Source organism: Tamandua tetradactyla, chromosome 4 (genome assembly GCF_023851605.1).
Source record: "Tamandua tetradactyla isolate mTamTet1 chromosome 4, mTamTet1.pri, whole genome shotgun sequence".
Taxonomy (NCBI): domain Eukaryota; kingdom Metazoa; phylum Chordata; class Mammalia; order Pilosa; family Myrmecophagidae; genus Tamandua; species Tamandua tetradactyla.
The window spans coordinates 22992747-23009898 of record NC_135330.1 but is presented as its reverse complement, the minus strand read 5'-3'; the positions used below and the strand labels follow the sequence as shown (position 1 = coordinate 23009898).

At 34.4% G+C, this 17152-nt stretch overlaps 1 protein-coding gene across 2 annotated transcripts in view; it reads left to right on the top strand.

The window, feature by feature from the left end:
- Positions 1 to 17152, top strand: part of NME7 (NME/NM23 family member 7) — a 331620-nt gene that overhangs the window by 118653 nt on the left and 195815 nt on the right. For both annotated transcript variants that reach the window (XM_077156907.1, XM_077156908.1), the window contains exons 5-7: positions 4641 to 4691; positions 6897 to 7104; positions 13448 to 13553. In XM_077156907.1, the coding sequence (XP_077013022.1) occupies positions 4641 to 4691; positions 6897 to 7104; positions 13448 to 13553 (365 nt within the window). The remainder of the gene's footprint in view (positions 1 to 4640; positions 4692 to 6896; positions 7105 to 13447; positions 13554 to 17152) is intronic.

The window sequence follows — 17152 nt, the reverse complement described above, 5'->3', positions numbered from 1 at the left end:
TCTCCAGTTCTTCCAAATGGATAGTTAATTTCTGAATTTTTGCCTTTTCTTCTTTTCTGATATAGGCATTTAGGGCAATAAATTTCCCTCTTAGCACTGCCTTTGCTGCGTCCCATAAGTTTTGATATGTTGTGTTTTCATTTTCATTTGCCTCGAGGTATTTGCTAATTTCTCTAGCAATTTCTTCTTTGACCCACTCGTTGTTTTGGAGTGTGTTGTTGAGCCTCCACGTATTTGTGAATTTTCTGGCACTCCGCCTATTATTAATTTCCAACTTCATTCCTTTATGATCCGAGAAAGTGTTGTGTATGATTTCAATCTTTTTAAATTTGTTAAGACTTGCTTTGTGACCCAGCATATGGTCTATCTTTGAGAATGATCCATGAGCACTTGAGAAAAAGGTGTATCCGGCTGATCCTCTGTCTAGATGTTCTATCCATTGATGAGAGTGGTGAAATAAAGTCTCCAACTATTATGGTATATGAGTCTATTTCCCTTTTCAGTGTTTGCGGTGTATTCCTCACGTATTTTGGAGCATTCTGGTTCGGTGCGTAAATATTTATGATTGTTATGTCTTCCTGTTTAATTGTTCCTTTTATTAGTATATAATGTCCTTCTTTGTCTCTTTTAACTGCTTTACATTTGAAGTCTAATTTGTTGGATATTAGTGTAGCCACTCCTGCTCTTTTCTGGTTGTTATTTGCATGAAATATGTTTTCCCAACCTTTCACTTTCAACCTATGTTTATCTTTGGGTCTAAGATATGTTTCCTGTAGACAGCATATAGAAGGATCCTGTTTTTTAATCCATTCTGCCAATCTATGTCTTTTGATTGGGAAATTCAGTCCATTGACATTTAGTGTTATTACTCTTTGGATAATATTTTCCTCTAACATTTTGCCTTTTGTATTATATATATCATATCTGATTTTCCTTCTTTCTACACTCTTCTCCATACCTCTCTCTTCTGTCTTTTTGTATCTGACTCTAGTGCTCCCTTTAGTATTTCTTGCAGAGCTGGTCTCTTGGTCACAAATTCTCTCAGTGACTTTTTGTCTGAGAATGTTTTAATTTCTCCCTCATTTTTGAAGGATAATTTTGCTGGATATAGGATTCTTGGTTGGCAGTTTTTCTCTTTTAGTAATTTAAATATATCATCCCACTGTCTTCTAGCTTCCATGGTTTCTGCTGAGAAATCTACACATAGTCTTATTGGGTTTCCCTTGTATGTAATGAATTATTTTTCTCTTGCTGCTTTCAAGATCCTCTCTTTCTCTTTGACCTCTGACATTCTAACTAGTAAGTGTCTTGGAGAACGCCTATTTGGGTCTAATCTCTTTGGGGTGCGCTGCACTTCTTGGATCTGTAATTTTAGGACTTTCATGAGAGTTGAGAAATTTTCAGTGATAATTTCTTCCATTAGTTTTTCTCCTCCTTTTCCCTTCTCTTCTCCTTCTGGGACACCCACAGCACGTATATTTGTGCGGTTCATATTGTCCTTGAGTTCCCTGATACCCTGTTCAAATTTTTCCATTCTTTTCCCGATAGTTTCTGTTTCTTTTTGGAATTCAGATGTTCCATCCTCCAAATCACTTATTCTATCTTCTGTCTCTTTAAAGCTATCATTGTAGGTATCCATTGTTTTTTCCATCTTTTCTACTTTATCCTTCACTTCCATAAGTTCTGTGATTTGTTTTTTCAGTTTTTCTATTTCTTCTTTATGTTCAGCCCATGTCCTCTTCATGTCCTCCCTCAATTTATCGATTTCATTTTTGAAGAGGTTTTCCATTTCTGTTCGTATATTCAGCATTAGTTGTCTCAGCTCTTGTATCTCATTTGAACTATTGGTTTGTTCCTTTGACTAGGCCATATTCTCAATCTTCTGAGCGTGGACAGTTATCTTCTGCTGCTGGCATCTGGGCATTTAGTCAGATTTCCCTGGGTGTTGGACCCAACAAGGTTGTAAGATTTTTCTGTGTAATCTCTGGGTTCTTTTTTCTTATCCTGCCCAGTAGGTGGCGCTCGTGTCACACGTTTGTCTGCGCGTCCCACCAGTAAAAGGTGCTGTGGGTCCTTTAACTTTGGAAAACTCTCGCCGTCCGGGAGGTTCGCTAGCCCAAGCAGCTTGGAAGAGTGCCAGCCAGCCCAGGGTCCGAACGCGGGAGGGTCGCTGGCCGCTGCAGCCCGGGAAAGCATCCGTCTGAATTTCCTAGTTGGCCTGTGGCGCCAAGCGTAGCGGGAGGGCGCCAGCGGCAGCGGCCTTCCCGGGAGAGTGCACGTTCCCAGGGAATCACGGGTTTGGAAGGGGCCCCTCCCCTCGTTACTGTTCTCCATGGCCTGGGGATTTCCGATCCAATTCTCTCAGTTGGTCTGGGGGGCTGCGTGTGGTGTGGGCACCAGCCGCCGCAGTTTGAGGGGACCGCCTGTCCCATTCTCCCAGCCGGCCCAGGAAGGGGAAAGGGAGTGACTCCGACCGCTTGCCGCCCCGCCCGGTGAAGCCCGCACCCCTCGGCGATCTCACCAGAGTGGGTTCTCTCAGCCAGCCAGCCTTTCCAGGATGGGGTACGCTGTCTTTTTTATCTCTGTCGTGGCTTTGGGAGCTGTTCTGTATTGTTTCTACTCCCCTAGTAGCTGTCCTGGAGGAGAAACTAAGATCTGCGTGTCTTACTAAGCCACCATCTTCTCCGGAAGTCTGATTTCATTTTTTTCTCCGCTGGGCCAGCACCCTGGGGCCTGCTGGAAGCCACTGAAAACTGCTTGGGCCGCCCGTCTTTTTATTTCTTTTTCTGAATTGATGCAAATGTTCTAAGAAATGATCATGAGGATGAATATGCAACTATGTGATGATATTGTGAATTACTGATTATTTACGTAGAATGGAATGAGCATATGTTAAGGATGTTTGTGTTTCTTTTTTGTAATTTTTTTAATTAATAAAAAGTTATAAAAAAGATATTTCTTTTCGTTTATATTAAAGATCATGGTTGTTTTTCTCTTTACAGAGTTCAGTTTGTTGCGTTGAAAACTTTAAAATTGGTCATTTTAATACCGTTGCTGCTAACTCTTCGAATTTAATCTGCAGAGTGAATTTTTCAGTTTTACCCCATTTTAGACCAAAATATAAATATGCATATCTCATTTTTGTGAATTCTTCCCCTTTCCTCTCAGACTCCAGGATGTTTTTTTCAGCAGTTGGTAGTAGAAAAAGCAAAAGCCATCAGAGAGATTTACAATGAAAGAGGCTTGGGTTGGACTGTCCTTTTGTGGTTACTAGCTCTTTGACCTAGACAGATTATGTAACCACTCTTAGCTTCATTATTATCATATGTAATATGAAGGTGATCATGCCTATTACAATATATTGTTGTGAGGAATAAGTGCAATAATTGATTCCAGCATATAGCAGACTGTAGAAAAATATTTTCTGCCCCTCCCCATTATGAGAGGATGAATTTTATTTTCTATATTTGCATTTTATACTTACATAATGTCTTCATGCCAAAGAGGATATTTTAATGCATTTGCTTTGAAAAGAGGATGCTTGATATAGCTTCTTATGTGAATACAATTTGTAATAAACTGATAAGATCTTAAAAGTATTGCATGCCAGATTAATTCTCAAGCCTGAAAAGTTAATTTTTCTGTAGGGAACAATAACTTCTTTGCTATTTTAAAAAGTAGTTGATGTTGATAGATGTATTTGTCACATACTGCAAATTTAGTTTAAAGCCTTTAAGTAAATTACATAGTTTTTTAGATGGACACCTGATTTGATTTAAAAAAAAAGTTCTTTAGATTTTTAGCTAAGCATTTTATAGGCCATTATCCTTCCATTGTCTATGAAGATATTCACTAGTGGGAGTATAAATTAAAAAATTAAATCCCTATTATCGTTAATAATATCTGTGTTACTCCGTATTTCCCTCTTTTTGTGATATCAATTAAAACATTTTTTGATCCATTAATAACCTATAGGAATACATTAATGTGCAGAATTTACCAAGTAGTTTTAAAAACACAATTTTTACTTTTTCTTTTGTGAAGATTTATCTAAGAAAGAAAATTATAACTATTAAGTTAAAATTCTGGTCTAATCTCTCAAGTTTGAAGTGTGTAGGAAACAATGACAAATGTTCGGTTTGAATATGGCTTTGCATTTTTTGATGTAACTTATTTAGGTTTAAAGAATAAATAATTCATATTGATAGAAGTTAAACTTTGTTTCTAGAGTACTAAAAATCCTGGCTAGGGAAAGATAAATGTTATATAACATAAGTATAAGAGGAAATTTGATCTGTCCTGTAACTACCTGTTGAATACTTTGAAAACTATTGCTTTTTCCTTTCTTTGCCTTGTATATATGGTGCATTATACAATTTAGAAAAAGCTTAAGAAAAGTAAATTTGCCTTCTATATCCATTTTAATTTTGTATCTTGTCGTATTTATGACCCACACAAAAATTTTAAAAGGGAGAGGATTTGAGTGAAACACTTAGTGAATCATCTTTAATCAACTCAGATGCAGATAAAATAAATATGAATTCAGAGGATTTCATATTTATTTTATTAATGTGAACTAAAATAATATTTATTTTATTACATAATTCCTATTAATTATTGTTATTTTGATCATTTTATAGGAAAGAAGCAACAGATTTTCATGTAGACCATCAATCAAGGCCCTTTTTTAAGTAGGTACTTAATTTGAGGGTTAATGATGTGTAGTTGGGGATAGTCTCGAAAACTAAAGAGTTATATTTGTACAATTCAGGAATTTGTTACATCAGAATAATCTGTCTAAAGGACCATAGCAACATCTTGCAACTGTATAGTACTCTTTTCTAGGATTTTTTCTCTAGTCTTTTATTAAACAAGAATTTGTATGTTTCCTTATCTTAAACTTTAAACAGAAGCAAAAAGGATGATTTGTTTAAACTATATGGAGTACAGCTTTCTTTTTAGATTTGAGTGGATTAATAGAGTGTTAATTATATTTTATGTTGAATAATTTGTTGTTTTAAATTCTTATTTTGTAGACATAAAGCAATATTCATAGATCTCTTTTTTCTTTTTTGGGTGCATTGTCGGGGACATGAACCTGCGTCTTCCTCATAGAAGGCAAGCATTCTACTACTGAACCACCCATGCACCCAGATGCGTTACATTTTAACTAAATGGTTTAACTAAATAGTTTGATATATATTTTGCTTCTTGCAGTTAATATATGTTAGAAAACTGAATCTTTGTTCTGAATATTTGGAATGTTATTAAATTTAAGAAAATATTGTGCATGCTCATATTTTTTTGACACACAAAAGAGTGTTTACACTTCTAATGAAGAATAGTGTAACATTAGGCAAGCTGTTGAAATAGGATGCCATTTGATATCTGCACAGAATAGTGGATTTAAAAAAAGTTTTTTGTAAGAAAATTATTACAGATCATTTTAATTAAAACATTATACAGTTTTGTTTGAAGACGCAATCACAAATTTCTAGAAAATATGTGGAAATTATACTTCTTTATAGTCTTTGTATTTGTTTATAGAATTAAATTATGAATCCTTTAATGTCATACATGTAAGTAGAATGCAGTAGATTTTATTAAATGGGTGAATAATTAGTTTTCTGGTATTAGGAAAGACATAAGAAAAGATGTAGCTGCAGTAATTGGAAATGGTTTTATGAATCAGTGTCTTTTAAGACCAAGCATACCGTTCCTTGGTTCATTACATGCCACACTCATATTATAGGCTTATTCTACTATGTGTTTTGAGAATTCTATAATTACAAGAACACTAGATTATAAGTTTCTTGTAGGAAGGATCTTATTTTGTATTATAGATTCTGATATATAGCAGGTAATCAAGAAATACTTATTTAATGGATTTGTTCCCCAGATTTAGGTTCCCTATATCTCATGATTCTTTGTTTGTTTTCCTGCTAAGACCGTCACAGAATATGTTTGAGGAGAATGTGTATGGGTCTCCTAGGGTAGAGAGTATGAATACTTCTCTGTACATACTAAAAATATTCTTCAAAATAAATTGGAGTGATTTAAAGAGAAAATACTGAAGGAAATTCGTGAGTTGAGGGAGTGTAAATCAGGCAAGAGTTGAAAGACATGAAAGGGCCTGTTATACCATTCTCCTTTCTCCAGGAGCATCCTTTCCTCTTTCTTAGTCTAGATGAGAGAGAGACGTGTATTCACTTTAAAATATATATTGCTCTTGCTTAACATGTAGAAGGGATGGTGTCACTTAAACTTTTCATTGCTTTCTTGTTTACATAGAAAAGTGGAAAAATAAAATGAACTATCATTTTTCATACCTTGGGGTACCGTGACTCAATGATGGTTTTTTAATCAAGAAACCTATTGAAACATTTTATTAATATAAGGGAATATTAAGCCAGAATAATTTTACATTAACAAAGAGATATTTCTTGAAGGCCAGTGGCTTCTTTTTTCTGTATTACTAAACAACCACTCTCTACATTATGAAACTGAATTAGATTGCAATGGTAAACCACATGAAAATAGAAAGACCTTTTTGCATTTTTCACAGCAACAGGAAAAGCACAGATCAATAATATATATCTCAATTCAATGAAATATTATATTACAGCCCAGAGATTTTTCTGCTAACAGTAATTTGATATTAGTGATTAGAAATGAGTTGGGCCATTACAGGGTACTGAATTTATAAAAGTTTTTCCCTCTCCATGTACAATTTACTATGCCCAATAGTTCTGGGATCATAATATTGAAATCTGTGTTGAAATATCCAAAATTTCATATATTTTTCTTGTTAGGAGAGATGTCTAGGTTGACAGAATAATGAAACAAGTAATGAAAACAAGAATAATGAAAAAAGTAATCTTTTACTTGTTTTGTAGTGAGCTGATCCAGTTTATTACAAGTGGTCCTATTATTGCCATGGAGATTTTACGAGACGATGCTATATGTGAATGGAAAAGATTGCTTGGACCTGCAAACTCTGGGGTGGCACGTACAGATGCTCCTGGAAGCATTAGAGCCCTGTTTGGAACAGATGGCATAAGAAATGCAGCTCATGGTCCTGATTCTTTTGCTACTGCTGCCAGAGTAAGGTGTTTTTAAAATATTTTAAATCTGTTTTGCATTTGTTAAGTGTTTATGTCAAAGTGAAGCATTTCTGTCACTGGTGACTTAGGTTAGACTTAGAATCTAATAGTAAAAAAATCTTTGACCTTTTACCTAGTATTAAACAGTGTTTCAATAATATATCTTTGTGTACGTTTGCCTTGGTCGGGGCAGGGGCATATGGTCAAAATAAGTTTTCTCCAGTTAAAATATTTGTCATATTTCCTGTTCCAAAGGCTTAAATTGATCAAAAGTGTTTGAATTATTGAATTCATGTAGGATATCAGTTTATGCATAATAAATATTTTAAACGAATGATTGTGTTTATATATTCTTTCTTTGACTCAAAACAAATACTAATTTCAAGCTTACCATCTTTTTATTTTTCTTTATAATTTACATTTATTTAAAAAGTTCCCTACAATTAGTTCTTATTTTAAGTTCATATTTTAAAAGGATTATAATGGGTTTATACTGATGTTGAATTAATGAAGGGCAAGTTTAGATGGTTATTAGTCTGGTCATTTTTGAACAAAATAATCTTTGACAGTTTTATAATACTTTATTTTCCTTTTCTTGAAACTAACAATCCAGTCCATCAGCAAGTCCTTTCATCTCTGCTTTCAAAATAGACCCTGAATCTGACCATATTGGTCTAAATTTCCGCTCTAATTTTCCTGGACTCCTGCAACAGCTTCCTGACATTTCTTTCCCCTTCTTCCCGATAACTTCTTTTATGAAAATTTTATTCTCCCCAAGTAAAGATCACTCTTCCCAGATTTAAAACAAATCAGATTAGCATTCATCTACCAAAAATGCTTCAATGAATTTCTGTCTCTTATGAAATAAAATCTAAAGCCTTTATTTTAGTCTCTAGTGCTCTACCTGATCTGACCCCTATCAGCCTCTCCAGTTTTATCTCCTGTTACTCTCTCCCTCCCTCACTGTAACCCATAAACTGACATCTTGCTTTTTCTTGAATAGTGTATTCTGCCTGTCATATGCAATTAACAGTGAAGAGGACAGTGTGGTTGGATGAAAATAAGTGAGGGAGGGAGTGATGAGGTCACAGAAGTAATCAAGGGAAAGACCGTAGGGTCTTGGAGGCCATGGTGGAACTTTGAGCCTTTTTTTTTTTTTTAAGGAAAATGGAGAGCCGCTGCAGGGTTTTAAGAAGAGGACTGACATGTTTATCTTGCCATTTAAAAAGATCATTCTTGCTGCTACAGTGAGAATAGACATTGAGGGCAAGAGTAGTACCAGGGAGCCCCGTTAAGAGGCTATTGCAATAATCCAGGGAGATGATGGCTTGGACCAAGGTGGTAGCAATGGGAGAAGTATATGTATATAAATTTAGATAAAATATATACGTTATGTTTTTCTTGTCCCTTATCTTGAGAAGAGTAAATGTTGTGGACCTTATGTTAGCTGACTAGGACTCAAGGAGGAATATTATGGCTGGAAATACAGAATACATGAGGAAGCAAGGACTATAGGTGTTAACAAAAATTGAAAAATATCACATAGTAGATAAGCAGCTCCAAAAAGCTTCCTGTTCACCTTGAATTCCCATGAGTTCCTGTCTAATCTTTCTTTCCTTCTTATCTAAAAAGTGTGATACTCACTATTTTTTTCTTCCTCAGCTACCTTTATTCGTGAGCAGTCACTACAATTTGGCTTCATCCTCATAATTTGAGTGAAATGGTTTTGGCTAAAATAAAAACCAATGTCTCCTTAATTGTAAAATACAAGGAAAAATGTTCATTTCTTATTTGCTATTTTTGGCAAGTTTGAATACTTTCTCTTTTTTTGAAATGTTCCACCTTATTTTAATTCTGTGGTAGCAGACTTTCCTTGTTTCTATCCTATCTAGCAGACCATGATCTATATCATATTACTGGATTTTCTTCCTTCACCTATCCTTAGTTTAGACTTCTTTCTTGATATAATTTTTAGTCTCCTTGTCTGATAATTAGAGGAATGAATGTAGATCAAATATTTTAGTGCAGTTATCATAGGATCTTAGGGAGAAAATTTATGAAACAATAGGACTATATACTTTATAATTGTTAAAGTCTTAGCTTATCAAACTGATAAACAAAATGAACTTTGTTTTTGGGGAAAGTTACAGATTTTTATCCTTTCTTGCTAGGCAATTTAAGAAAATAGAAAAAGCCAACAGTAATAGTGGGGAATATTGGAAGGAGAGGAGGTCTATGCAAAATGTTTTAGCAACTCAAATCACAAAGGAATATGGAATTTTTTGTGTGTGACCTTGTATTTGTTATGTGGAGCCTTTGAATTAGTTGCCATAACAATGACCTAGTAAAAGTGCTCTTGAAATGTGAGCTTGGATTAATAGGTGGCTCAGACATGACCACCTGCACAGGGTGAAAGAAAAAGCAAAAGCATGGAATAGAATCTTTCCCTTCCACTAAGAAGAAATATTTAAGTAAAATTTCTGTTTTTATATATTAAATATTCATTCAGTATATGTAAACTGGTAAATGGATACATGGCAAGGTAGTACTTTCATTTAAAAAAAATTGAATAAGAAAATAAATTAGAAGCAAGTTGCGACAAAAATAATTGGCCAAATAACTGCTTAAACTAGAGCTAGAAAAATTTAACATTATTTTTCACTTTTGAAAAACAAATGATAGAAAAGGTTCAGGACTTTGGAGCCAGAATGACCTGATTTGAATCCTTACTTGGCCCCTTGCTGAAATTGTAAGATGTTTGTTACTTAACCTTTCTGAGTCTCGTTTTTTCTATTTGTATAATGTAGGTGGATAAATACATTTTATTTACACAGGCAGAGTCTATAAATTTCTGAATTTCAATCATCAAAATATTAAGAGGCTACTATGTGCCAGGAATTGTTCTGTATGCTGTGGAGAAAGCACTGAACAAAACAAAGTCCCTGGTCACATGGAGCTTACATTTTTTCTGGTGGAGCAGGGGATCAGATTATAAACAAGTAAACCATCTTAAAACATGTTGGGTGATACGTGCTCTGCAGAAAATAAAGCAGGATAGGGGAATAAAAAATTATCAGGGCGGAGGAAGGCACTGCCTGGAGGACTGGGGTGGGAAATGTTAAATAAAGGATATTCAGGAAGTCCTCACACTCTATTTGGACAGAGATCTGAAGGAAATGAGATAGAATACTATGTGAATATCTGGAGGAAAGAATGTTTGCAGCAGAAAGGGTACAGTGCATGGAAAGATTCTGAGGTGGGAACATATTTGCTATGTTTGAGGAACTATGGGGAAGCCAGTGATGCCAGAATAGAAACATAGGTAGTGGAAATGTTAGAAAGTTAGGTGAGTGAGGTAGCTAGAGACCAGTTCATATAAGACTTCTTAGGGTGACTAGGATTTGAAAATCCATCCTTACTGAGATGGGAGGCCATTGGAGGGGTCTGTATAGAAGAGTGACATAATTTAAGGTTTTTAAAAGTTTCACTCTGTATGCTGTGTTAAGGACTAGGAAAGCAGAAATCAGTTCGCTGTTGGGGAGGTGTGGAATGGTAGCTCAGTTAGGAGATGAATGCAGTAGCTAAGGGGAAAGTTAATGGTGGCATGGACCAGGGTAATGGATTTAGAGGTGGTGAGATTCTGGATATATTTGCATAGATTTCCTGATTGATTGGACAGGTGAGTGGAGGGGAGTGAGAAAGGGAGAGGGATCAAGGATCATTTAAATTTGGAGGAGCCTGTGCAGTTGGAAGAATGGGGAAAACATGGTGGGGATGGAAAGTATAGAATTTTTGGAAGACAGGGTAGAAATTAGGAGCTCTGTTTCAGACATATTAACTGTGAAATGTCTTTAAGTAGGGATATCCAAGAGGCATTTGCATATACACGCATGTGGAATTTAGAGGGTAGGTTGGTCTAGAGATGAAAATGTGGGAGCCAGCAGAGAACAGATAGCATTCAAAGCTGTGCCATTAGACAGGATCACCAAGGGAGCAGCATAGATAAAAGCAAGTGTAAGTCTAAGGGATTGAGTCCTCGAGCTCTCTGATACTTAGAGGTCAGTGACGTAGGAGAGAACCATCAAAGGAGACCAAGGAGCAACCAGTAAAGTAGGAAGAAAGTCAGTGATGATACATGTCAAAATATAGGGAGTGAACAAATAGTGTTGATTGGTCAAGTAAGGTGAGGACTGGGAATTAACCAGTGGGCTTGGCAACGTGAAGATGGTAGGGATTTTGATGGACAGCTTTGATGGAATAAAAACCTGATTTAAGAGAGCATAAAAAGAGGAAGTAGAGAGAGAAGAAGAAAGACAACTGTTTTGAGGAAACTTCTTGAGAAGGGAGCAGTGAAATGAGGCCTCCAGGAAAGGCATTCCCTTTCGAGTTTGCAGTATTTTTTATCCTTCTTGTCATTCTATTCATTTTATCCTTCTGTTTCATTCATTCATACCTGCCAGACCCTTCTAGATACTTGAGTTTTCAACTGTATTGTACAGGTTTTGTAAGACTATGTAATCAAAGCCTCTGGTAGAGGACAATAAATGGTAGTAGCTGTTAACTGATCAAGAAGAGTTATAGATGAAGGCAACAGACAGGTTAGTGAGGTACTTGCTGTCTAACTAAATGTTCTAAATGTATAGAACATTTTTCTTTCATTCTAAAATGTCTCAAAACTGGAATCGATCAAGTATGTACTCTAATATCTGAATAGCTCCTCATTTTCTTCTGTGTTTTTTGCAAAATATTTTTGTTGACAAATCTTCACATACATATAGTCCGTCCATAGTATACAATCAGTGGCTCATGATATCATCACATAGTTGTGCATTTATCACCATGATCAATTTTAGAACATTTGCATCACTCCGGAAAAAAAAAATGAAAATAAAAAACTCGTATATATAATACCCCTTTTCCTTCTCTCATTGACCACTAATATTTCAATCTACCCTATTTATTTTACCCCTTATCCCCCTATTGTTTTATCCATATTTTTTTAACTCATTGGTTCATACGCTGGATAAAAGGAGCATCAGACACAAGATTTTCACAATCACACAGTCATACTGTAAAAGTTATATCATTATACAATCATCTTCAAGAATCAAGGCTATTGATACATAGCTCAACATTTTCAGGTTACTCCAATACACCTATAGCTACTCCAATAAACCATAAACTAAAAAGGAATATCTACATAATGCATAAGAAAACCTCCAGGACAACCTCTCCAACCTCCCAGTTCTGTTTGAAATTTTTCAACCACTGAAACTTTGTCTCATTGCTCTCTTTCCCCTTTTTGGTCAAGAAGTCTTTCTCAATCCCATGATGCTGGATCCTGGCAAATCCTGGGAGTTTCCTTTGTATTTTTTAAAAATGTGTGTCAGTGCAGGACATTAACATGTCCGTTGATATTTATCTTCTAAAATTCAATGAAAAAGTAATGTTTACTTTGAGCCAGGCATTACTTTAGGTACTTTGGGGCCTACAAAGATATGCAAGTTAGTTCCTTTCTACAAATTTATAATTTGGTGGAGGGCAAGTACCCAAGTAATCACAACTTCAATGATACTGATTAAAAGCATCAGGAAAGACCACCTGGGAGAAGGTAGCATTTGAAATGGCTCTTTACACATTGGTAAGGTTCTTTGGAGCTTGGGACAGAAGGCTTTATAGGAATAGTAGAAATAATAGTAGCAAAAGTTTAGAAGCAGGAAGCATCTGTCTCAGTAATAAAAAGAACTGCAGGTGTGGCCATTTATGGCTAGTTCAAATTACTGGGTTGTCATTTTAATGAACTATGTGAAATATGGTTCATAAAAATAACACAGCAAATATCTAAATCTGGCTATAATATACAGTTCATTTGATCTTATACTAGTCTCTAGTAGGTTAGTTTTAACTAACTGTAGTTCTCAGATTCCTGAATACTAATCTTTGTTTCTATAAAGATTTCCTAGTTTTTATTTTCTTTTACATATTTTAATAAAAATTTTTAAATGGTATCTATGTTTTCATGAACTAATGCTTTGGGGAGAATAAGAATTTTATGTCGGTTACTTCCAGTATTCCAAACATGTTAAGACATTATCAGTTTTAATCCTAGAATAGAATGGTACATATTCTCATTGCTTTAGCATTCCTTTATATGTTCTGATTATAAGTTTGAAACAGGGTGCAGTTAACTTTGTAAAAATAAGATTTTTAGAAAATTCAAAGCAAAGAATTTATATTATGAGGCCTTAAAATTAATTGAATAGTTCTTTCTTTCCTAACAGATTTATCCTGGGAGTTCATGATAAGAGATCACATATGCCAAAGTCATTTTTCTCTGTCTTTAGGAAATGGAGTTGTTCTTCCCTTCGAATGGAGGGTGCGGTCCAGCAAACACTGCTAAATTTACCAATTGTACCTGTTGCATTATTAAGCCCCATGCTGTCAGTGAAGGTAAGTATCATGTTGAATATAATATATTGGCTAGTCAACATGTTTTGCTACTATGATAGCTTATTTTATTAATGTTTATTTTCTTGATGTATTTTACGTGTAGAAATTATAATTTTAATATTTCCATTTCTTTTTTCTTTGAAGGCACATGAATAAAGTTGACAAAATATGAGGAAAAATCTGTCTAAATCTATATTTTTCTGTCCCTATCTTTATATCTGTGCATTTTTAGAAGATGCTGCTTGGGTTTTTAGAAATTGTCCCTTGGGTTGCTGATCAATGCTTATCTTATTTTGTGGCTGGTCTTGATTCCTTGACTCTTAATTTACCTCGTGTCCTTTGATTGCATAACGGTGATTCAATTAATTTGCTTAAATAGCTTTTTTTTTTTTTTTTTTTTTTTTTTTAAAGACAGAGAAGGAAGGAAGGATGGAAGGAAGGAAGGGAGGAAGAAAGGGAAACATCTTTAAACATTTTCTTATTTTTTATTATATTTTGTTTGTTTGTTTTTTGTTTTTTACATGGGCTGGGGCCGGGAATCGAACCGGGGTCCTCCGGCATGGCAGGCAAGCACTCTTGCCCGCTGAGCCACCGCGGCCCGCCCTTAAATAGCTTTTATTATGTACAGTTTAAAAAACTGCCTACCACATCTGTACTATACCTTTCCTGAGAAAGTGGGAGAAATTTCCTTTAGTTCTCAGTATCTGAAAAAGTTTTTGACTAATGCATACGTACTGAGAGTTTGCAAGTTTTTTCTTTATTTTCCATCATTTTAATTTCTTCACATATTTATTTTAGTCTGTTATATGTATTTTTGTCAACTATCCATATTCTTTTTGGAAATGAGATGGGATGTAATTTTTAAAAGCACCCTTAAAAACTAGAATATACTAAATAATAAATATAATTGAATGGATTTATTTTATTATTTTTTTATTAATTAAAAAATTAACAACAAACAAACAAAACAATAAGATTTCATTCCTGAATGGATTTATTTTTAAATTTTATGTTTTCTAAGTATATAACCAATTCAGGTTTTCAGTAGAAAATTTGGAAAATTAAAAAAAAAAACTTTTAAAAGTAATTAATAAAAAGCAACTGTTTCCCATCATCCAGCAATAATCATTAACAGTTGGATGCATTTCCTCCAAATCCTTTTCTTCTGTATTTGTGCATGTGTGTGTGCCACTGACATACATTTATGCAATTGTTAACATGGTTGAGATGTAGCTCTAGAGACTGTTATTTATGTTCATTTTTTGCGAGCATTTTGATGTCCTTAAGTCTTCATGAATATTTTAATATTTGCACACCTTGCAATCATATAGATGTAGCATAACATTTGGAGACTTACGTTGTTTCCAGCTTTTTGATATTAAAATTTAAACTGGATAGTATCTTTGTACATAAATATTTGATGATGCCACTAATCATTTCCTCTGGCTAGTTTGCTAGGAGTAGAATTAGTGGTTGAAAGGATTTGAACCTTAATCTCTTGTATAATTAATACTTCTTTAATTATTCAAAGTACTTTAATACCTTATTGATCCTTAGGAACATAATTATAGGGAATTAACATGCCTGCTGAGTAACAGACATACATGGAGAAACCACCACTATGTGCCAGGTAATTACCTGGTACCTCAGCCATTATCTCCTCCAGTCTTCACAGCAATCATGTGAAGTAGGTGATTTCTCATTTTTCTAGATAAGCAAGCTGAGCATCCATGAAATTATTTCCCCAACTTAGGGTAGAGAATCCAAGATACAAACCCTGTTGTTTTTTAAAGCTCTGTGTTCTTTCCTCTGCACTATATTACCCTAACATAAAACAAAAGAGCAATGACAAAAAAATGTCATATGGTTAGTAACATTTTCATGGCCATGTCAAGTGAAAATGATATTTGAAATAGGCGATAAAAAAAGTAGAAGTTTGTGTTGTACTTATTTTTCTTATCTGTGGATGGATCCAAACACTCCCCCCTCCCCCCCATATTTGAATGTGATAAGACAAGTTAAATTTGCCATAAGAATTCTTTTTATTTAAAGCCCCCAAATTAAAACAAGCTTTTCTTCATCAGTGTTCATCTTTTCTAATGTAAAATATGTGAATGGAAAGAAAATGAAATAAAATGGAATTAGAATAAATACTAGTTTTATATCTTAAAGTTTACACAAATATAAACTGTTAACATAATTAAAATGATAATGCATACAAATGAAAGATGACATCAACATTACTGACATTGTTATATGTAATTTGTATATTTATATTGATTTAAAACATTTTCAATGGTGGGCCATGGTCGCACAGAAGGCAGAGTTCTCGCCTGCCATGCCAGAGGCCTGGGTTCGATTCCCGGTGCCCACCCATGCAAAAGAATAAATAAATAAATAAAATATTGAACTGTAAATCATTTTCAGTAAGAGCAATTCTTTAAAGATTAACTATATTTTATATATTCATATTTGATGCATAACAGTTACATGCATTGGTTACCATAAAAGTAATTTTAGTAAAATCTGATCAGATGGCAAAATACTTTAAACTTTGGTATTTTAAGGCTTTATTTATTTATTTATTCATCCTTTTCTTTCTAAACCTGATTTAAGGGACACTTTACGACCATTTTGAAATGTTGAATAATTAACCCAATTCAGTTTAGAGCTAATTAAGTTAGTTAATTAGTTAGTTAATACGGCTTAGAGTGACTCTAATGAAATGTATTTTGAAATTTCATATTGAATTTGTTACTTAGATTCACTCTGCCCTCCTTCAGTTGCTGGGCTTTATTTATCCTTTTTTATAAATAACCCATTTCCAGTCTATTTAATCTCATCTGTGGTCTGGTGGAAGTATGAAAGAAGAGTAAAAAAAAGGAATTGGTGATAGGCGAGCAGCTGAAATGTAATAAAGTAATTCCTTTCTGTCCACAGCAGATTCCCCAAAAGATGGTCAGAATAGCTTCTGGATCAAAAAACTCAGTTTACTGAGTGGGACTTTCAATGCACTAATCTAATTGGAAATTGAGCAAAGTTCATGATAACTAGTTTGTGATTAGTGAAAAGAGTGAGGGAATGGTGTTAACCAAATCTTGTAAGTACACAGTTATCTGATAAGTGAGTGGTTTGCCCAGTTGAGGGAATATTGTGAGGAGGGGGTTGTTTGAGTATTTTGGATAAATGGATTTTTGGGAATTTCTTGGGGCAAACAATGGAGTTATTTACTGAATTATAACCTTATCTTTATGGGCAAGAATTTCATGGTGAAAACAGTTAAGTTGTGTGGACATTGGGGGCATTCGTTCTTAGTTCTATAGTTAATCTCTGTGTTATCTCACCATTCACTTCTAAGATAGGTAGAAGGAAAGGAGAACTTTGGGAAATAGATGATTGGGAAAAATACTAAGGTGTATTTAGGGAATTTTCAGATTGGAATATGTTTTGTCATTTTGGGGATTCAGGCTTTAAAAGGAAACAAGTTCCATGCTCTTTGTGTTCTTTTTCATTTTTAATCACATAATTAAAATTATAATATATGTTTATTTTGTTGTTCTCAATATTATTTGTATGTAGTTCAACTAGTTAAATCCATC